Source organism: Coptis chinensis, chromosome 3 (assembly GCF_015680905.1).
Source record: "Coptis chinensis isolate HL-2020 chromosome 3, ASM1568090v1, whole genome shotgun sequence".
NCBI lineage: Eukaryota > Viridiplantae > Streptophyta > Magnoliopsida > Ranunculales > Ranunculaceae > Coptis > Coptis chinensis.
In genome coordinates this window covers 108,719,093-108,741,751 of record NC_141458.1, presented here as the reverse complement: position 1 = coordinate 108,741,751, position 22,659 = coordinate 108,719,093, and the positions used below count along the sequence as shown (strand labels likewise).

General features: G+C 39.8%; 1 protein-coding gene across 1 annotated transcript; it reads left to right on the top strand.

The window, feature by feature from the left end:
• The first annotated feature begins 17,826 nt into the window (after positions 1-17,826).
• Positions 17,827-18,471, top strand: LOC147512826 (uncharacterized). The gene has a single exon (XM_086598800.1). It carries the CDS (start codon positions 17,827-17,829, stop codon positions 18,469-18,471), a length of 645 nt encoding a protein of 214 aa, XP_086454926.1.
• Positions 18,472-22,659: the final 4,188 nt, after the last annotated feature.

Below are 22,659 nucleotides of genomic sequence, written 5' to 3'. Positions count from 1 at the left end.
CGCATTCAAGTTGTACAAAATGAAAATGGTGAGTGCATCTCCACTCGCATTCCTTTGAAATGGAGAATTTGCATTGACTATCGCGAACTTAATGCGGAACCATTAAAGATCACTTCCTCTCCCATTCATTGACCCTGATGCTAGAACGTTTAGCCGGTCATGCTTTACTACTGTTTTCTTGATGGCTATTCGGATACTTCCAAATTGTCATTGATCCCTACCATCAAGAAAAGACAACTTTCACGTGTCCCTTTGGAACCTTTGCATACGCATCGAATGCCTTTTGGTCTTTGTAATGCCCCGTGCACTTTCCAACGCCGCATGCTTCACATTTTTAGTGATATGGTGGAGCGTTATATGGAAGTCTTCATAGGCGACTTTTCCATTTACGGAAATTCCTTTGACGTTTATCAAACCTTTCTAAAGTATTAATGCGTTCGCCAGAAAAAAATCTGGTACTCAATTGGGAGAAGTGTCATTCCATGGTTACCAAGGGACTTGTTCTAGGTCATATTGTTTCAAAGACGGGGATAGAGGTTGAAAAGCTAAAATTGTTAAAATTTCTTCCTACCTTTCCCCTTTCCTGATTCGTGATATCCGTGCCTTTTTAGGCCATGGCTGGGTTTTGAGGAGATTCATTCAGATTTTTAAAATTAAAGTCGCGACCTTAACCAATCTCGCGGCTTAAGGATGCAATATTCGACTTCAATTTCAATTGCAAAACAAGTTTTGATACTCTAAAAAACGCCTCGACTACCGGCTCTATCATTCAACCCCTTGATTGGTCTCAACCATTCGAATCCCGATGTGGTGACGCTTAGCGACTTTGCTATTGGTGCCGTAAGCTAGGGCCAACAAAATGACGACAAACCCGTTGTCATTTACTACGCTAGTAAAAACTCTTTAACGGCGCCAACGTAATTATATCACCTGGCCCGAGAAAGAGTTCCTAGCCGTTGTCTATGCTTTGGATAAGTTTCGCCCCTACCTAGTTGGAACATCGAATTCATCGTATATAATTCCACATGCAAAGCAATTCGCACTTTACTCGCGAAAAAGGACGAAAACAACGTTTGTTCATTGGATCCTTCTTTTACAAGAATTCACCCCGAAATCAAAGACAAGAAAGGAACCAAAATGTTGTGAGCCGACCATTTATCAAGGCCGGGTTGGTGACGCCGATAGTGATTCGGCTATCGGTGATTCCTTCCCTGACGAATACTTGTACTCTATTTTCATCCCCATGGTGCGGGATATCGTTAACTACCTAGTTAATGAGGAAGTCCCCTCCTTTTGGTCACGTCCTCATCATAAAAGTTCTTATCCATCGTAAAATATTATTTCGGATGAACCTTTACCTCTTTAAGTATTGTTCCGACCAACTCATTCGCCGTTGTTGCATCCCCCGATTGGAACACACCGACGATTATCTTTTGCCATGAACAATCTTGCAGAGGTCATTTCAGTGGAAGAAAATCGCGGCCAAGGTGTTACAATGTGGTTTTATTGGCCTACCCTTTTTTTGCGATGCACACATAACATTGCATAGCTTGCATTCGTTGTAAGCACCTAGGTCGAATTACCAAACGAAATATGATGCCCCTAAATCCTATCTTGATTGTGGAAATTTTTGATGTTTGGGGCATCGATTTTATGGGACCCTTCCCCATTTCTCAAGGTTTTCTATACATTTTAGTCAGCTGTAGACTATGTGTCCAAATGGATTGAGGCACTTTCGATGTCGCTCAAATGACCATAAGACTGCCATGAGATTTGTAAAAGAAAACATTTTCTCGCTTTTTGGTGTTCCCCAAGCTATCATCGATGATGGGGGTACATTTTGTAACAAAATTTTTGGGTTTTAATGAAGAAATATGGAGTTACTCACAAGGTTGCTACTCTATACCACCCACAAACGAAAGTGGCCAAGTGGAAGTCTCCAATAGAGATAAAGTCTATTCTGGAGAAAACTGCCAACCCATCAAGAAAGGATCGGTCTCTCCGCTTTATCGGATGCCTTGTGGGCATACCGAACAAAGATTTAAGACACCTATAGGGATGTCTCCTTACCGCATTGTTTTTGAAAACCTTGTCATCTCCCAAATTGAACTTGAGCATCGTGCCTTTTAGGCCATCAAAAAGCCTCAATTACAATATCATCAGGTGGTGAAGCGAAAAACTGCAATTAAATGAGCTGGAGGAGATTCGAGTGATGCTTATGATCTCTCAAATCCTACAAAGCTAATATGAAAAGAGTGCAAATGCTTTTTGGCGTAAGGATTTCAAAATTGGCCAAAAGTTTTATTGTACAACTCCGATTACACATCTTTCCCGGTAAATTGAAAACACGATGGTCCGGTCCTTTCATTGTGTCACCGTGAAACATTATGGGGCAATCTCTTTGCTTAATCCAAAAGATAACAAAATGGAATTTCAAGTCAATGGACAACGCTTAAAACATTACCACGAATTACACTCACCGGATGTTGAACATACTCTTCTTCGAATCCAAAGATATACCCGACTAGATGTTTCGCTTGGCATACTCAATCTTGTTTCTATAGAGGGTAATGCATTTTGGTAGCCGGGCCATCTTCTATCTTATGATCTCCAAAGTTCTTTGAAGTGTGTGGTTGTTGCAAGCGGAACCTTAGTCTCGGAAAACTCTTTTTAATCGAGTATAAATGTCTTCGCAACACGAGCAAACGTGCTTCTTTCGTAAACGATGGGTACCTAAAATTTCACCTCCTTCCTTCTCTTCTTTTTCTACTCTCTACCTCGCGAACTTCAAATAATCATTTGGTGTAAGTCTCACTCATCACAAATAGGAATGGTCGTGAGTTCTTTTGCTCGTAAACGACGCGCGGAAGGATGGGTGTATGCATTGCCAAACACCCTTCTATCTAGGCCCTAACTTCCTATCCGATACTAGCCCAGTTTAAGGTATACTTTTGTCCGACACCAATGTGCGCGGGATATTCTTCGTCGCCGCTACCGCTTTCTCCCACAGGTTGTGATTCGTCTTGAGAATCTGGCGTTAAAAGACTCCGATTCGCCTTGAGGATCCGACGCTAAAAAGACTCACCTTGTAAATATGTTTATATTGTTGCCTTTTCCCTTTGCATTAAGTTTGCACATGGGATTCGTGTCAAACCTCAGATGTTGCATACTTGGGAACACAAACGGGCAATGGATTCCACCGCACTCAACCCTAGAATTGGTTACTTTGAGTACCTTGGGGCGGTTTGAGGATAGCCGATGTAATAAGGGCAATTTTATTAGACCGTAGCGCACACGGTCTAGGATGGTACCGCCCCGCCCCTAACCCCATAATACATAGAGGTGAAGCCACAGTCCTGGCTGGATTGGGTTTGCTCTAGAGCCGACATGATAGTTGTCTATGATTTAAGATGGTGACTCCCCCATCCATCCGGTTTTTCACGATATCTCCCTTTGTATGTAAATAAAACCATTACACTCTCCTTCTCTTAAAAAAATAAAAAAATTGTGACTTTCAAGAATGACTCATACAATTGGATAGAATTTTTCGTGCCGATCGTTTCGGTATCTCATTCGTCCAATTCGGAGTCCAAACAAGTCGTGGGTAAGCATTTAGATTTTTTAGGTTTAAATCGGGCTTTAGGCTTGATTTAGGCTTCGGGAAAAATTTTGGCCCAACCAAAATACCGATTTCTCGGTCCTTTTAAACACAAAAAATCGGAAAACACGCGTCACAAATACACGATTCTTCTTCCTAAAAAACCGGATCTTGCCCCTTCTCGAATTAGTCTCGCACGGTGATAGGCCCACATTAAAACCAGGTCTCAAGCCGAGACTCTCACACCTCGACCAAGTTTTCCTTCATGGCCGAACATCCCAATTCTTCCCTCATCAAGAATCAATAGCCATCCTCTCTCTAAGACCAGCAATGGCCGGAAACAAAGCGGATTTGTGTTGAAATTTTTTGGGAATTTGTTTGAAAACGGATGTTTGCTCCATTCTTTGATCACGAAATTCACTCTAGAGGATGGGAGAGTTTGTTATATGCCAATGGAGGGCTGTATTTAAAGGATTTGGTGATGAAATTCTACGACAATGGGAGCTTTAATGGCGACCATTTTTTAGTCACCGCCGAGGGTGTCGCCCGCGAAAGTCACACTGTGTTGCTCTCCCGATCACGGGCATTCCACCGGGTCGACCACGATCGACTTCGCCAGCAGTCCGGTACACCACGGACTTACTTACCTAATGCTCGACACGCTTAATCGAGGGAGAGTACAACATCGACAGAAATGCGCGTATCGACCGGTCGCGACGGAATCCAAATGGCAATTGACTCAATGGTCGGATCAACGTCATTGGCACCTCCCGGCCTTCGACATCAACAAGACCTTCCTCCACCTTCTCTCGATCCTCCAGAGCGAAAGGGTAACTTCTGCGTCACGCTACTTTCTTTTTGATATTATCACACATGCCACTCTTAGGTCAGCCCCCTTGCCGTTCTAGTAACGCCAGTTATGATTAACTGGGTTTTCGTCCGCCACCCCACTACTCCCCTATACCACAATATGAGAATATGCTTGTCTTCAAGAAATGCATACAGACCCTTGGGAACCCACAAAGACCTAGGGGCTGCCGAGCACGCTTAGCGTAGGGATCCTCTCACCCACCATACTTTGATGAGACTGCCATGAGTAAGATTACCCAACCCATAGAGGCCCTACGTGCGTGAATAATGGTCCGAGAGACATGTACACTCGCCGGTATCGATGAGACGTACCTTTGGGCGAAAGTTAAGGACAGATATGACCACTTTCCACGAAGTCGATGATGACATGCGATGGGCGAATTCCAAAGAGGGAAATGAGAGCCTCCATGATCGTGATTTCAAGACAATATGCTTACTCGCCGTAATCCGCCCAAATAATGATCATGGCGAGCGCCAAAGATCGTTTCAGCTCGTGATGGATACTCTTGGTGATATCCAGAGCAGTTAGCCTCCACGGAGCTCAGACGCACGACGCCGCAGACTCCTCGGTTCTTCTTCCGCAGCCCCGGGATTCTCGCTACAAAGACTGGTGGATCATCAAGAGCTAGATTTATTTTTCCTGGTCTTGTATAATATTTATATCGATATTTTATTTTACGGTTTGCATTTTCCAAACCTTTAATAGTAGATGGTTCCTAAAATATTTCTATCTTGATATATTAGCTATATCTAATATTATAGTATATAGGTAGGAACATATATTGGTAATAATAAATTATATATATAAATATATATTTTAAATGTCATACTTAAACAACAAATTTTAACGTGAAACTAACGCTTTTATAAAACGCGTTCGAAACCGATAATGAAAACGATAAAAACGGTCATGAACCACATCTAAAAAACGGTCATAAAACAGTCATGATCGAACCACATCTAAAAAACGGTCAGAAAACGGAAAATTTCTTTATATAAATAAGTTCAACTCTTCCTCCATATTCACTCATTTCATATTCTTCCCTCTACACTTCTTATTAAAAAAAAACGTTTTTAGATCACTCCAAGCTCAAGAATCATGGATGCACTAGAAAAGTTTGAGCAGCAGCAGATTGAATATGCTACTTAAGTCTTCATGCTCGGTTGTTTTATTATAGTCATGTTGTTAATGTGGCATATAGTTCTATCTAATATTTAGGTTTGTATTTAATTCCTCGTATCATTATGCTATGTCTCCATACCGTTGTACGTTCTTACATCTTATTGTGATAGTATATCTACATTTTCCTTTGTCCTTCTACTTAAGCTATATATATATATATATATATAAAAAAAAAAAAAATATATATAAATATATAAACAAAGGGGGCACTTTGTCACATGCCCCATTCTTCTCATCCACACTACATCCACTTTTATGCATATCTTAGAAGATACACGGGTCTAACTACCTCCGTGACACCTCGAACGATATCTTTTACATTTCGGATGGGTGCCTATTTATAACAAGGATAGACACCTCAAAAATTTAACTTCCCTTTTTTTTCAAAAAAATTTTTTTTCACCACTCCATCTTTAATGGCCCTCACTCAAAGTTTCGCGTGCCCGAAAGCAAAATTTTATGGAAAATTTCCAAAATGGTCTTTTTTCATCCTTTTTTTTGACACTGAAATATTACGCCGAGGATGGTACCCTCTTTTACACCATAAGCAAGCATTTTATTCCAGAGAATTGGTCTTGTTATTTTATAAAAGCGTTATTTCCAAAACGGACAATTCTTTTGTCCGTGCTAACGGATGCTAACATGAATTGACTATGGAAATCATCTCTGAGGTAATTTCAAATTCCTTTTTACAAACCAAGGAGTACACCTTCGTGATTCACCTTTCGATAATATCCGCATCCGATGTTTGCAACTATCCTTCACGGCGAATACAACGGAAAAAAACGTATTGTTTATCGAGATCTTTACAAAAGAACTAATTATCTGTGATCCAATGGGTAGCTCATAATGTCCTAGGCACGCCTAAGACTTCCAAATAACCAAACCCTCCTCCATTTACTCTCGGGTCTTGCAGAGTAACTGCAATGATTTTTGCATTATTAAATTTCTCCGAATGCGACGACGTGCGGAAAAAGGCAGCTCCTTTACCAACCATTGTGACACTTATCATGATACATTGGGGTTTTTTCTAGTACTTCTCCTCATACACCTCTTCAACAGCCTAACATTCTTACCATTCACTCAAGATGTAGGAACGGATTCGAACCCGGACGTTGCAAAGAACCATGTCGGGTCAGAACCAACGAAGATTGTTCCACCGACAACATCTTTATGAAAATGCATAATGCAACGTATTTAATCCCATGGAAGGGCTTCGCTTTAATTCAACAAGGACTGATGACATTATTCAAACGCCGAACATTATTATCACCAAATTTTCTTGAATTTCAGGACTGCGGACAATAAACGAAGAGGAACAAGCACAATTCTTGCACAGCCACAACCAATTCTTGGCAAATCACACTCTCATAATGGAGAACCACGCCTAGATTTACTGCAATTTAAAAGCAAAATGTTGCAACAGGCTGTTGCGGATTGACGACATAGAAAATCTTATAAACGGATCCCTCCCACAAAAAGATCCTCGCCAAGCATTTGGGCCAATGAAACCATTTAAATTTTGCAATTTTATATTATTTATCATTTTCTTTTTAGTTTTTAATTTTCGATGGTAATTTGTTTTACTTAATTATTCTCATCATACTCTAATATTTGTTTATCCTTGTCTAAACAGGTCACATTTTTTTTCACACAATGGAAGCTCCAAAGATGATTCCGGAACAATCTTTCCATTCATTGCTGAATTCTCCGGATATGGACATCTTTTTCGTGACTACATCACCAAAGTTGGTTGAACTCTCTCATTCTACACCCGAGCGGACATACCCCCGTGTTTGGCAACTTATTTTTATGATAACATGGAAGATCTACCACCGGTCCAGGTTTCCCTTTGAATGGTTTTACACTCACGTATTGGTAACACCCGACACGCTTTTTATGAGCCAACAAAGGGCTATGGCTCTAGACTTTCCTCCTCTTCACCAGATCTCCCCATTCAATACATGATAGAGAATGACCTTAATGACTATTTTAGGGAAGCTTTTGCTGCCCGGTATGGCGATGGCCTTGCCCACGCCAAAAGAACGCGTCGGAAGTCGGGCCGATGGCCGAATTCACTATTCCACTAGCCGATGACCATGAATGTTGAACCGCCATGTTATTTATTCTTCCTCAACATCATGGGGATTGACATTTTTCCATCGCATCAAAGTCAGCATGTAAGACATTGCATGCATTGGCCCAAAGAACATACCACCTTCGACATTACGTAACTAGTAATTGAGAATCTTAAGAAGGCTCGGTCTTTTCGCAACACTATATCACCCCCGCCAGCCATGCATGATAGTGAGGACGTATTTCCCGAAGTTTGCGGCCACCTTCGGATCGGGTAAAGGTCGACTCTATGTGTCCAACAAACAAGATAATTCGCTCTTTCGCGCGATTTCGACATGGACACCAAAGCAAAGTATCTTAAGAAAGTTCGTTCTTTCCCTAATGATGATAAAATGATAGCTCATCTAGACAATGCAAAGAAGAGGAAGTGGAGTGAAGTCCGAAAGCTATGATAGATTGATCAAGGATGCAAAGGAATGGCATTTCTACAGGACGAGGCAAGGAGGGACTATCCCCCCCTCAAGGTTGGGGCAATGAGTTGATGCATGTACATATTTGTTTTACGCTTTGATGTGAAATAAATAAATAACCTAACAGTTGTGCTACTCTAACAAAGTGCTTCTACTTTTATGATGTATAATATATAGTGTGTTACAATAAATTTCTCGTGGAAGATGTCACTTTATTTTTTGCTCAAAGCCTCTCGTATACTCTTTCTTCCTCTTAACACTTTGAGGACACAAAGGTCCGATCCGTTTGGGGGTGGTGAGAACCTTTTGCAAAAATTAGGCATGCATAGTTGTATATAGTTTACTTAATGTCTAAATAAACGTATTTAGTGACAAATTCTCGTTTCCCTTTCTATGATGAAAAATATTTAGAAATCTCCTCCTAGCATCAGAATCAGGACTTGTTCTTAGAAACTTAATTTAATACGTATGCAATAGTTTTTACATCTTTTCATGAGCATTCATGCATTGACTATCATTAAATGTACACAACAGTAAGTCTATGGGACCCACGGTTAGACAACTTAGTTTCCATATCCTGTAAGAATCTAACCAAAAGCCTCAAAATGTGTGATATATGAGTAATGACCAGAGGAGTAGTTCTTCCGAATAGAGAAGTTCACACATCTACTTAGTTGATCACTACCCAAATCCTAGGCGAATTTAGGCCTTCTTTGGATCGATATAGCCAAAAAATTCACACCTGTAAAAAGAATTTTACCACTAGTCGCCCCATTGAACCTTTAATTAATCCTTTCTACTTCACCAAAAAAATCATTACCCATCTATTAACCACAAAAAAATAAGCCTACCTAGATGATGAGTATGAGAAATAGGATGAAGTGCAGAAAAATGAAGAGAAAACCTTGTCACAAATCAAAATCGGTTGCTTTTGAGAAAAAAAAAAAAAAAAAATAGAAATATGTTTCCAAAAATCAAAAGAAATATCAAGGTTAGAATTCCCCCCAAAGATCAAATCAAAAAGGAATACAAAAGCTTGAAAAATCCAAGTATGGAAACCATGTTAGAAGCAGGAAAGAAAAAAAGATTTCTCTAGTATAAATATCTCAAGACCTTATTCTCTCATACTTATCATTTTTGAATTTTCCATTCCAGTTTCTTTTACACTACCACCTAAGCCCCATAACACCTAATAAAGACCTCTAGCTCAATTAGGAATAGGATAGTATGATAATAAGTAGTAGTTGTGACTACCTTCTCGACCTCGGCTCCTCTGACCGCCATTGAGTATGTGTGAGGAAACGTGTGCCCACCGCGACACCGGAGATAGCAAAGCTTGAGTGGAAAAATAAGAGAGAAAATTGTGTTTCGACACATACCGCGGAGAACCTAATTAAGGACGCTATCCAAAGGATCCGTGAAACGCCCTCGCTTCGTACATTTCATTATTAGATTATCGCATGCATACTCATACGAGATGTTTCAATTCTTGTATGTATATTAACTTGAATTTCAAAGAATAAAATCCTTGTTTTCCCCAAGCAGTGAGATGTCTAGATACCCGAGATTAATTAAGGAAACAAGCCTTTGTTATTGAGTCGTTGTAGTATAAATGAAGTTTGTGAGTATCTTCTCCGAAAAACTCTCACGAGGCTATAACTCGGCCCACTAGGGAAATTCCTAGTGGTTCAAGGCCCTGTTGCATACGGTCAATGCAACCGCACTCTGCGAAATGAGATTTAGCTTAGGAAAACACATTTTTGACCACTTATCATTTTAATGTCTCTTCTTTGCTTGAGGACAAACAAAGTGCTGTTTGGGGGTGGTGTGATAAGCACCCAAAACTGTAATATTAAACCCCGAGAGACATAGCATTTTGGTCGATTATGTGTTTAATAATCATGTAATAATTATATTTTCATACTTTTGCAGGTTTTCGAAATTAAAATAAATATAGTGATAAAACATGCATCGAAGTACGGGAATACGGGAATAATTGAAGTTTCCCACTCAACCCCCGTGATGCCCAACAAAGCCTGACTAGAGCCGAAGTTTCCAAAAGAACAAAACCAAAGGTCGCGATCGGGTCCACATATAAAGAAGCAAAGAAACTTCCAAGCTCAAATCGGATAAATCTAGATGCCGATGTTGGCTAGTGAAGCTGCCAAGTACAGGAATACGGAAATATTTGAAGTTTCCCACTCAACCCCCGTGAAGCCCAACAAAGCCTGGCTAGAGCCGGGTTTCCAAAAGAACGAACCCGGTCGCGAATCGGGTCCACATATAAAGAAGAAAAACTTCCGGCTCAAATCGGATAAATCTAGATGCCGACGCCGGCTAGTGAAGCTGCCATAGCAACCCGGCTTAACGAACTCTGCAAGAAGGACAAAAAGTCGAAAAAAGCGCCAAAATCGGCCGCCATCGATTACACTAAGTGGACCCACTCTCTTGTGGCTTAGAAGGCATGACGAAAGCAGATAAAGGTGGCAAAAGAATGGTTTCAATTTGGTACCACCTGTCATGAGAGAGAAGACACATACCGCGTTTAAAGATGGAAATGAAATTGAACAAAGGGACAAATACAAGGCACAAACGGATCTAAACATTAAATGAAGTTTTGTTTCGTAAACAAAACTTTGGTTTAAAGGAAGTCACGTGAAAACAAAACTTTGAATATCAAAGTTTTGAATGTCTCAAATAGAGAAACAGCCAAAACTCAATTAAATCATTCTCCAGTCTCCAACTTATATATATGAGGGGGTTGCCTTCATTATTACCCCTTCAGCATATTAATACTTTAGCTTCCGCTTAGTTAGATTTTTCCTTCACTACTTACATTCTGCCATTTCCATTCCAAAGAACTTAAATATCAGAAGTTATTTTACCCTTTAATAAATAGTCATTTCTTTTCTAGTTTAATTTCGTCCGCATTTATTTACTTAATGTATACGCAAGTTTTATTATTCCTTCTATGACCATGAGCTAATCCCCTGGGGAGGGTTATCTTTGCTTCGTGTGAAAACGGATTGACTTCGTTAATATTCTAGAATCACTACTTAGAATTAGGCATAGAATTGACATCCGTCCCCAAAAATGATCGAGACCGGTGTATAAAGTTGGATCTGGCGATGCTCGGGGCCTCGCAAGAACCTAAAATGTCTGCTCGACTTTTGGTGTCGACATACTCCAATTCGCCCAAATTGATGTGAAATCGAGCCAAGAGCTGAAATAATATACCAGAGATGAGGTATTATTGAAACTCCTTATGCTATTGAAATGCGACCTAGAGATGTGGGCATGCACTAGGGATCAATACTGACGGCGTCGTCTCAGACGGCAAGTAGAGATGTAGTGATTTGGTAATAAAAATTGTTGAAAAATGATTCTTACATGAGCATGATTAACTCTCTCTCTGTTTTTCTATTTTTGTTTACCTACATATAATCGCCGTAGTAATTTACATTATTTGCATTACCGTTAATTTAATTAAAACCAACTAAAAAGAAACCAAAAAAATCCTACTCACCAAAAGTTGTAAACCTATCCGAGCCCTAAGGTTTGGACGATCCCTTACTCGACCTATCCTACCAAACCCACGTGAGTAAGGTAACTTGACTAAAACGTACGACTATACGGACGTTGGACTTTGGACTTTGGACTTGGGTCTTTGGACTTCGGACTTTGGACTGTGGACCTCGGACTTAAGAAAATAAGTAACTAAAAACCAATAAACGTTCGAGAAAAATGCGTTTATCATCCCCCAATACCTAATATTTATGCCTATTTGAATAGGAGTTGGCCTTTATCTATGGGAATACCAGTGGCATTTGTATAAACATATTGCTCTTGCTGTGTAAGGCTTCTACAATGTCAACTTCAGACTTCTAACGCAACATTAACTTTGATTTCTTGAATTCAAGTACCACCAGTATGTCTCCACGACCACATCTTATTTGATCTACGTCATTTTTGTTTCCCTGTTCTTTTAGTAGTGAATCTTCCTCACGACTCCATAAAACGTCTTCTTCTTTCAAGGTATTATTATAACATATTGTTCTTGATTGCTTAGAAGATTCTTAGATTTTTATATATGTGCAATTTAAAGAGTTGGAATCTGCTTCTGGGGTTATTATTTTAAATCATTACCTTGAAGTTGTGAAAAATAAAAGGGAGAGGCACAAATGAAAATTTACAGTTCGGAATTGTTATCATACATTGCATTTAAATTGTTTGATAAGAAATAGATATAAGAAGCTTCTTATCAAACAATTTAAATGTGCAATGTAAACAGTCAAACAAAGATTAATAAAAGAGTCCTACTTTTAAAAAGGTTTAAGTTTTTTAGTAATGGGGACCAAAAGTTCGGAACCCGGAGGTGATATAACTTAAATAGCTTAAGTGATCCAATGCCCCTATTTTTTTGCCGCTTATAGTTAAAAAGAAAGAGGGAGACAGGTTCTTATCTTTAAACCATTAGTTTTCCTCCTTTTTTAGGAAAAAACTTTGCCCATGTTTAAACTCGCCAAGGAATCCTATCATTCTCTTATAATCTACGTTGTCTGATCTTCTCCCGGTGAAATCCTTCACCTGAGAGTGTGAGTTCGGGAAAGACTTCTTGTTAGCTGTCTTGTGTGGTAAAATCCTCCATTGAGCTCTGATTGTGAGTTTGCTCAAGATAGGTAATTCCCTTGACTTCCTTATTGGTAAAATCCTTCACTCTTGAGAGTGAGAGTTCGTAAGGAAAGGAAAGGATGAATCTGTATGAGTTTGAAAACCCCTGTCGATCCAGTTTTGTGGCTGTTGGTAACGCCCATACAGCTGCACAAGTTCCATTAGCTGAGCGAAATCCAATTGCCCCAGCGCTGGGTTCCACTAGATCAGCTTCTGAGCGAAATGTAGTTGGCCCAATGCAAGAAATAGAGCATATGGCTTCAACCAGCAACCCCTCGTCTCAGGCAACAGAGACACAAAATCAGCATGCTACAGTACAAAATAATGGTGGTGGATCTAGGTGGAGTGCTTTGTTTGGTCGAATGGAAACCAAGAATCTACAAAGCTTTCACATCGTATTCTCCTATTATTATAGATGGAGTTGCTCAAGTACCAGAGGAGCTGGTTGAGCAGGGGAAAAAACAATGGGATGAGTACTTGGTTGGATACTTTTTGGATAAGCGGTTGTCGTTTCCTATGGTAAAAGAATTCCTGGGGAAGAAGTGGAAGCTTAAAGGAGAGTTCGATATTACGACTGATAAGGAGTTGTTCTATATGAACTTTACCTGTTCAGAAGATCGGCAAATGATATTAGATGAAGGACCGGTGTTTATTGCGGGGAGAGTGTTTATGATAAAGCCTTGGACAATAGAAGTAAATAACTACAGGAATAAGGAGAATACAATACCGTTATGGGTGAAACCGATGGACATACCAAAGGAGATGTGGACTTTGGATGGATTGTCATTTTGGCGAAGTTTGGTTGGCGGAACACCAAAGTTTATGGACGATGCTACTGCCAAGCGGAAAAGGTTGACGTTTGCTCGGTTTTGTATTGAATTTCCGGTCAACCACGTGTATAAGGATAACATAATGATCAAGGTTGGGGATCGCGAAATTGATATACCTTTGGAGTATCCATGGAAGCCTCAGTCCTACGAAAGGTGTAATCGTTTTGGACACACTACTCAGCAATGTGGTAGTCGGGCAACGAGGTCGGGGTCACGAAGGGATGGACAATCAAATGATGGTGGAGAGACAAGTAGGGTGTGGATACGAAGGCAGAATGGACAGAGCGGAATAAGTGAACACATAGAAGAAAGTCGCCAGATGGCAACAGAGAGGGATGTATATAGGGAACAAGAGGGAGTAAATCGGGGTGAGCAGCTGGCAGAAGGAGAAGCATCTCTTGCCCTTGTGGTTGCTGGAAACATTGAGAGGTGAACTGATGTGCGGAGTTTGAGCAGTGGTGAACAGAAACAGAGTGATTCAAGCTATCAGTGTCCAACTGCGGAAGGTCAGCAAGGTTCTCAAAACAGCATTCAACTAGTATCTCCTGGTAGAGTTGAATGTACCTTTCAAGGGCAAGAGGATGACGCTGATGAGCTAATGTTGACGGTAGTGCAATCCCTGCTACAGCAGGCAGACCTATACATCCTGAAACTGGAATGTTTACTGCTGAGAGGAACATCTTTGAGGAACTGGCTGATTTGGAGGAGGACGACCTCTCGGATGCTGAACCTGAGCTGTTTAGTGACACGCAGTCCACTCCTGTCCCGGTGAGAGTAGCACTAGAGAATAGTGCAGTCCAAACAAGAGCCCAGAAAAAACGAAACTCAGAATAGCAGACAACATCGGGAAAGAGAGGAAAGGGACGGCTGAAAGGGCGTGGGAAGAGGCGGGGACACTAAACCAATTCCTCATCAATGATTAGGGTGTGTAGTTGGAATATAAGAGGGTTGAATGATCACATGAAAGCGAAAAACTTAAATAAGTTTATTGTGGAGAAGAAGATTAGTTGCATGGGTTTGTTGGAAACAAAAGTGAAGATGGAAAAACACCTCAGTATTACCGATATGGTTTGCCCTTCATGGGAATGTATACATAATTATGCGAGTGATGAACATGGCCGTATATGGTTTGCATGGGATACGAGCAGTTTGGATGTACATAGAGAGGTGGAAGGGGCCCAGTTCTTACATTGCAAGGTTCAGAGCCTACAGTATGGGTTCTCCTTTTTCCTTACCATTGTTTATGCTAGTAATAGGAGTCATGAGAGGCTCATTTTGTGGGATGAGCTGAAGATGATAAGTGCCGTAACTCAAGGTGCGTGGTGTGTGATGGGAGACTTTAATAATGTACTGTTTTCACATGAAAGAGTGGGAGATAGGGTTGTTCACCCAAGAGAGACTCTCCCTTTTGCGAATTGTTTAAATACAGCAGGGCTGTTTGATCACGCAGAAACTGGATTCTTTTACACATGGAATAGCGGTGGGGATAAAATAAGGAAGTGGTCAAAGATTGATCGGTGTCTTATTAATGCGCCTTGGACGTCCATTCCAGTAGCAACAAAGGTGGAGATATTAACCCAAGGGCTCTCTGATCATTGCCCGTTGATTCTGAGTTTTTTGGAAACTTTTAGAAGAAACACTCCTTTCCGATTCAGCAATGTGTGGACAATAAGTCAGGATTTTGTGCCTACTGTTAGAGCTTGTTGGGACATCAATGATCATGGGAGTCCGCCATTCATGCTAACAAGTAAACTCAAAAGTTTAAAAGGTGTGTTGAAAGGGTGGGCACGATCGGTAAGGAATGATACTCAGAAAAGGGTGGCTGAAATAAGAAGTGAACTGGAAGAGATTCAAGAAAAACTGAACAGTAAGCCGCTCGACCTTATTCTTAGTGCACAAGAGTTTGCTATGAGGGAGAAGCTGTGTCACCTACTCAAGCTGGAGGAAGCTGAGTGGTACTATAAAACAGATATTGATTGGTTAAGCTTCGGGGATAAATGTAATGCGTTTTTCTTCAATGCTTTGAAGGAAAAACAAATCAGAAATAGGGTGTGGAGTATCATAGATGCGCAAGGAACCAGAAGGGAAGGTAAAGAACCAGTGGCTGAAGCTTTTCTGAAGTACTACAAAGAGTTACTTGGGGTGTCGTCAGCAGCTTATTGTGACACCGAGTTTCTGAATGGTGTACATGTTACTGAGGTAGCACATGGTACATGTCAGCTATTAGTTTCCCCTATTAGTGACATGGAGATCAAAGACGCACTGTTTACGATGGGAGACAACAAGGCACCAGGTCCGGATGGTTTCAGCGCTTGCTTTTTAAAAAAAAGCTGGGATATTATTGGCGATGATTTCATTCGAGCTATTCAGCATATTTTCAGCCATAAGCAGATCCCAGGAGGTATAAACTCTACTTTTCTGTGTCTTATCCCGAAGATGAAAAATGCCTCGCATATTGCCTCCTTTCGACCTATCGCATGTTGCAACATTGTTTATAAATGTGTATCAAAAGTGTTAACTAATAGAATGAAAGGTTGCATTTCATCTTTGGTATCAAGTCCCCAATCTGCTTTTATTCCTGGACGATCGATTCAGGACAATCTTTTGATGGCCCATGAACTGCTGCGTGGGTATTCAAGGAAGAATGGGCAGAAAAGATGTGCAATAAAGCTGGACATTCAGAAAGCTTATGACTCTGTCTCTTGGGTAGCAATAGAAGCAATTCTACAGAAGTTCAAGTTCCCACCCTTATTCATAGAATGGCTACAGATGTGCTATACTTCGCCGTACTTCTCGGTGATGGTAAATGGGTCTCCTGAAGGTTATTTTCAAGGGAAGCGAGGATTAAGACAGGGAGACCCTGTGTCTCCTTATCTGTTCATGCTAGTCATGGAGATTCTGAGTGCACTACTCCTTCAAGGGCTGCAGTCTCGGAAAATTTCAGCCCACTCAAAGTGCAAAAAGCTGGAGATATCTCACTTATGTTTTGCTGATGACGTGCTCCTATTCTGTAAAGGTAACATGGACTCTATTATGGCTGTTAAGGATATCTTGCATTCTTTCTTTGAAGCTACTGGGACTACAAAATTCGAATGCAAAGACAACTCTTCTAACCGGAAGTATGATCAAGCGGAAGGGCTAGCATTAGCAGAAGCCATGAACATCTCTCTTGTAACCCCACCAGTCACTTACTTGGGGCTGCCACTCACGGCTACAAGATTAGGGGTAAAAGAATGCTTGCCACTCATAGAGAAGAATACCGGAAGAATCTCAAACTGGAAAAACAAGGAGTTGAACAAGGCGGGCAGAGTGCAACTTGTGAAGTCAGTGCTTTCATCCTTTCAGAATTATTGGGCAACAACATTTGTTCTCTCGAGAGCAGTGCTGGATAAAGTAGCTAAACTGTGTAACATATTCACCTGGGCAGGACCGAGTATGGCGAAAAAAATGCACCATGCGAGCCATGCTACTCTCAGACTTGACAAAGAGCAAGGTGGACTTGGTTTGGTGGATCCACGGGTTTGGAATCAAGCTGCATATTGTGGGTTAGTGGTGAAATTGGCCCAAAAAACTGATTGTGTATGGGTTAAGTGGGCTTGGGAGAACCACATAAAGAAGAAGCATTTTTGGACCATGAAAGTTCCGTGGGACTGCTCATGGGTGTGGCGAGGGATCCTAAAGCACAGAGAGAATGCTTGGAAGTATGTCAGATACAGCATAGCGAATGGTAATGGGACGAGTTTTTGGCACGACCCATGGTGTGCAGGACCACTCATCTTGGACCCTGATGCAAGGGCACTTCTGGCTGATGTAGTTCCAATGGATGTGCTGGTCAGTTCGGTGATTATGAATGGAGAGTGGGCAAGGAGTATCATTGACCTACCTGAATGTGAGGTGAAGAGGCTGATCATGAACACAGAGATTAACTCGTACACCTCGGAGGACCAAGTCATTTGGACACCATCGAGTTCAGGGCTGTTTTCTGTGTCCTCTGCCTATGCGGTATTGAAGAATGTTAGAAGTAAAGTAAAACGGTACAAGATTGTATAGGGAAAGCTGTCGGTGCCGAAGCATTCATTCACCGTATGGCAGCTGTTTTCTGGATCGCTGCCAACCCAGAACAGACTCATGGCGAAGAAAGTGATTGGGTATTCGCGATGCTGCCTATGTGATTTACATGAGGAAAGTTCGGCTCATTTGTTCTTTGAGTGTTCATATTTGAAACTAGTGTGGAGCAGTTTTAAAGAGGCGGTGGGGTTACCAGGAAGAGTTCGAAATTCCCATGCAGAATGGTATTACATCATGCGTATTTGCAGAGCAAAATCCATAGCCTCTGAAGTGTTGAGAGCAATAACCTGTGCTGCAGTGCAAGCTATATGGAATGAGAGGAATTGGAGGCTCAAGAGGCAGCGGTTCCTCAGTGCTGATTTAGTGAGCATGAAGGCTTTGAACAATATGAAATTGTATCTGGGGAAATCGCTGGAAGCAGTGAAGGATGATGTCGCAGTGCGAACTGTTTTGACTAGGCTAGGAATTGGTGTTGCGTACACGCGAAGGGAGGACCAGTGGGTCAAATGGCCAAAACCTGAAACTGGCATTCTTGTCCTTAACACGGATGGATCAGTGCAGCAGGGTAAAGCAGGCTATGGAGGGGTTTTAAGGGATCGAAATGGAGAGGTTCTCATGGCATTCTGCGGAAACTCCACAAGACAGTCAGTCTTACATCAGGAGCTACTTGGGGTCCAAAAAGGCATTGAAGGAGTGGAAAAATGAACATAAAGGCGGTGGTAGTGCAGTCTGACTCACTGAGAGTGATACAGATCTTGGAAAAGAGGGAAGCTCCTCCTTGGTATTGTAAGAACCTGGTGGCTCAGATTGGGTGTGCACAAGCAAGATTTGCAGAGGTTAAATTCCAACATGTGTTCAGAGAAGGAAATCAAGTTGCGGATTACCTGTCAAGAGTTAGTAGTAATTGCAGTACTCATAGTACAGAATGTAATAACCAATAATTGCCATTGCATTGTGTTATAAACATTATATTTTGAGGTATTGGGTTCTCACCATTAGACGTCCATTAGAGTTTGAGGCATAATGGTGTCTTCTCAAGCAATTCGAGAACATGTAGAGATAAATCAGCTGCCATTGTCCACGACAATATCATACATTTAAAATCATGTGCACCATTTTATTAATTTGCTAATGATGTAGTCTTCAATTACTACTCATGGAACAATACAAAGTTGTTGCAAAGGTAATATATACTTTGCAAAGTTAGTGGCAGAGATGAGTATTGGCATGAGCTATTATTGCTCCTTTATTAATATTGGCACATGCAGGATAGTACTTGCTCATAAATTAGTTTTTGGTAAGTGATGGTTAATGAAGTTATTTGCTTTTCATCTTCAGACGAGAGGTCTATGCTTGCAAATTAGGATAACCAAGTTGAGAATATTAATTGTGTGTAGAGAGCTGAAAATCAGGAGACACACCCAAAAGTTTGAGACCTTGAAGGACATTACACCATATTGCAGTTTATATTGTGATGGAATCGTGCAAAGGTGGGGAGTTGTTTGATCAAAATGTTGAGAGTATGGTTATGTTCATGCATGTGTTTATACTTTATACCTGAAATTATGTAATTATTAGGTTATATTTTGATCATATCTTGGATAATTTAGTATGATTTTTATTTTTTGATTGCTATTATCATTTCATTATTTCGGAGTGTATTTCACACTTGATTTGACCGTTTTTGCACTATTAAAACATTAGTAACTAGAGACTCTATAGCAATAAATTCGGAACAAGCTGTGTTAGTATTTTCCTGTTGGTAATTATAAGTTTTGCTTACAACTACTTAACTGAGGTTGGGTTTTGTTTTCTTTAAGTAGAAGTAGCATTTTGTAGTTTTTTTTTAAGAATGAGTGAGGTAATGGTTGAAATGCAAGCTTCAAACTTTTTTTAAAGTCTCTTATATTTTTAAATAAATTTTGTTTCAGGGCGGACATAAAAATGAAGCTATTAAACAAACCCTTGAAAAGGAGATTGTCAAAGGACTTGGAAGTCCAAGTAGAGAGTCTGTAGGTATGGTCAGTTGAAGTACAAAGTACAAACAAAAGGTTCAGTTGAAATTCCTCCACTTCAAGAGGGAAAGGTAGTTGCGCCGCACTAACTCCATCAATAAGCACAATCTCATCATGTCACTAGATTGAAGGTAATACCAGATGGTAACCTACACATGAGCTATACAATTATCTAAGTTTATTTGCAGTCGCACTACTCACACCTTTCATTATAAAGAACGATATATTAACAGTCTAAATTATGGTTGTTGAAGAAATTTATGCTGCGGATTGGTCTTTGTTAAACACTTCTTATTTGTTATTGAGATCAGATTTAATATACGGTGATGTTAATTTCTTGAAGGTAAAACAGTTGGTTTGGTATTATGTATGAACTATGAACAATTGCTACATGAATATGTAGGGTTAAATGGTTTTGTTGAAGTTGTTCTAGTAACGTAGGAGATGTATGTATGTTAGTTGCATTGTATAAGTCGTGTATTAGGGTTTCTGGAATGTGGTTTGTATATTTATAATTTTCTTCTTATTCTAGGATTGATTACTTGACTTAATTGACATTGGTCGAGATGGTTAAGTAGCTGGTTCTACGAATCAGTATATTTTTTAGTAGTTGAATTTACGACTGAGGTACGAGGTTTTATATTTGGTTTGGATGTATTCTTATTAAATTTTCAGGTTATGACAGGTTTTATATTTATGAAATGTCGAAAATAAAGAGGAAACTATGTCGATTTTTTTTCCATAAAAGTCACGTATCTTAGGTATATAATTGTTTTAGATTTGGGGCATTACAAAGTAGTATCCGAGCTTTAGGTACAAATGTCTTAGCAAGCTTAGGTATCCTAAATATCTCCTAATCACACTTAGGTTTAAACTATGGGTTAATAACTGAGTGAGGACGTCAAACTGTGTTGGTTTATAAAGTTGTTAATTATTTATTGGTCAATATTTTATCCATGTTTATTAAGTTTACTTAGATTGGATGGGAAAGGTTGAAGCGGGGTTGAGTTGTAAAAGGCTATGTGCCTTTAAAACGATGGAAGGAGCTCTTTCACAGTCTACACTTAGCAGTTCTTCTACTATTTATTCTAATGTCCCATTCTAGAAGGGGCAGTGAAGCAACTTCGGAAGCCTAAACAAAGATTTCTTTGGGGAGTGGTGGAAGAGTAGTCAAAATTGCACATCGTAAGATGGAGCGACATGTATCATATCTGTTGGATCAAGCAGATTGTTTAGAAAGGAGATTTTTCTTTGTATGCATAACGTTAGTGTATCTCTGTAAGGAGATCATTGGTTAGTCTCAAAGGGATTGACAAATCAAATACTAAAGTCAGTCTCTGATGGATAAACTTGAACTCAAGAAGGAGAAGAAAAGAAAGATCAACACTGGCTAATAAGTATGTGGACTTGGTTGATCCCAATGGTTCAATTGCCCCATTCGAAAATCAATGAAAAACGAAGGAAATTTTGTTTTGGTGACGAAAAAAGTACAAGGGCAGATTGATCTGCTACAAGTGATTGATTCATTGCAGTACCTCAAATACCAGTCTCATGTCACTAGATTGAAGGTAATACCAGATGGTAACCTACACATGAGCTATATAATTATCTAGGTTTGTATGCATTCGCACTACTCACTCATTTCATTATAAAGAACGACATATTTATGGATTTAGGCTTTGTTAAGAAGAAAATTTATGTTGCTGTGGGAAAAAACTGCAGTTTCTTTTCTGTACAACATGAGGTGTCAGCAGGCTCTACTGTAAGCGTAAGGTATGCGTTATCAATTGATCAGACTCAAAAACCATGGAGTACTGCTTTGAGGGAGATAATTGAGTGACAATTTTTTTTAGTTTATTAGTTGAACTTAGTTCTTTGGATTTGGCAATTTTGGTTGTCATAAATGAAAACATTTTATGCTGGCCTTTTTTACTGTTAGCAATATTTTTTTGAAAATACATTATTTTTAAATATTCTTCTGGGTTTTGGAACTTTGGGACGATGCTATGGAGAAGGCAATCAAGAACAAATTTGCCAAAGCAGTTGTGCCAGCTATCGATGTCATGTTTTAGGCATTAAGGTTCACATTTTGTTGTGTTTTCATTGTTGAATATGTACTTTACGTATGTACCTCTCAATATGTGAATTGATTGGAAGACACTTAATACTTTCTTTTTGCCACTTGGCCTTTTGTGTGTGTTTATGTAGTGACTTTGGAGCAAAAGTTGTCCCATCGAAAAGAATTTTGAAGATGCTTCCTGAACTTTTTGATAATCAAGACCAAAATGTCCGCGCATCATCCAAAGGGCTGACGCTTGAGCTTTGTCGTTGGGGATTGGGAAAGATCCAGTATAGAGTTGTTGTTTTATGCAATATTCTATTAGTTTGTCCCAAACTATGTTAGTAAAGACTGAAACTTTGAATTAGACTGAATTAAGTAAATAAGTTTTCAGGTTGATTATTCATTTTCTGGTGTGTAAGATGTGATCACAAACAATCTGATTTTGATGATTGTGAAATTGGGTGTTTGGTGCAACTTTAGCTATTTGTTTCATTGTTTTTGTCACATGATTGTTTATGAAATTTTCTTAACTTTGAAATTGATGTTATTAGCAATGTTTGGTTAGTTACGCACAACTATCTCAAATTTAGTACAAAAAATGTTGTATAACTGAATAAAAGACTGGCAAATTTTTTTTGCTTAGGTATTATTAGAATGTCATGCGTTATATAGAAACTTTAGTGTTTCTAGCTTACTAAATGAAAAATTAAACTAAGGCTTGCTTAGTCTCAATTTCAGTATGTGAAGCATTAGTTGAGTTGCAATTTAATCTGCATTTAACATGTCGTGGCATCTAACCGCTCAAGTTTTATGAAT

Bases quoted from the DNA above. Each gene is read 5' to 3' on its own strand.
- LOC147512826 (XM_086598800.1), top strand. From the start codon at position 17,827: ATGGCGAAGAAAGTGATTGGGTATTCGCGATGCTGCCTATGTGATTTA.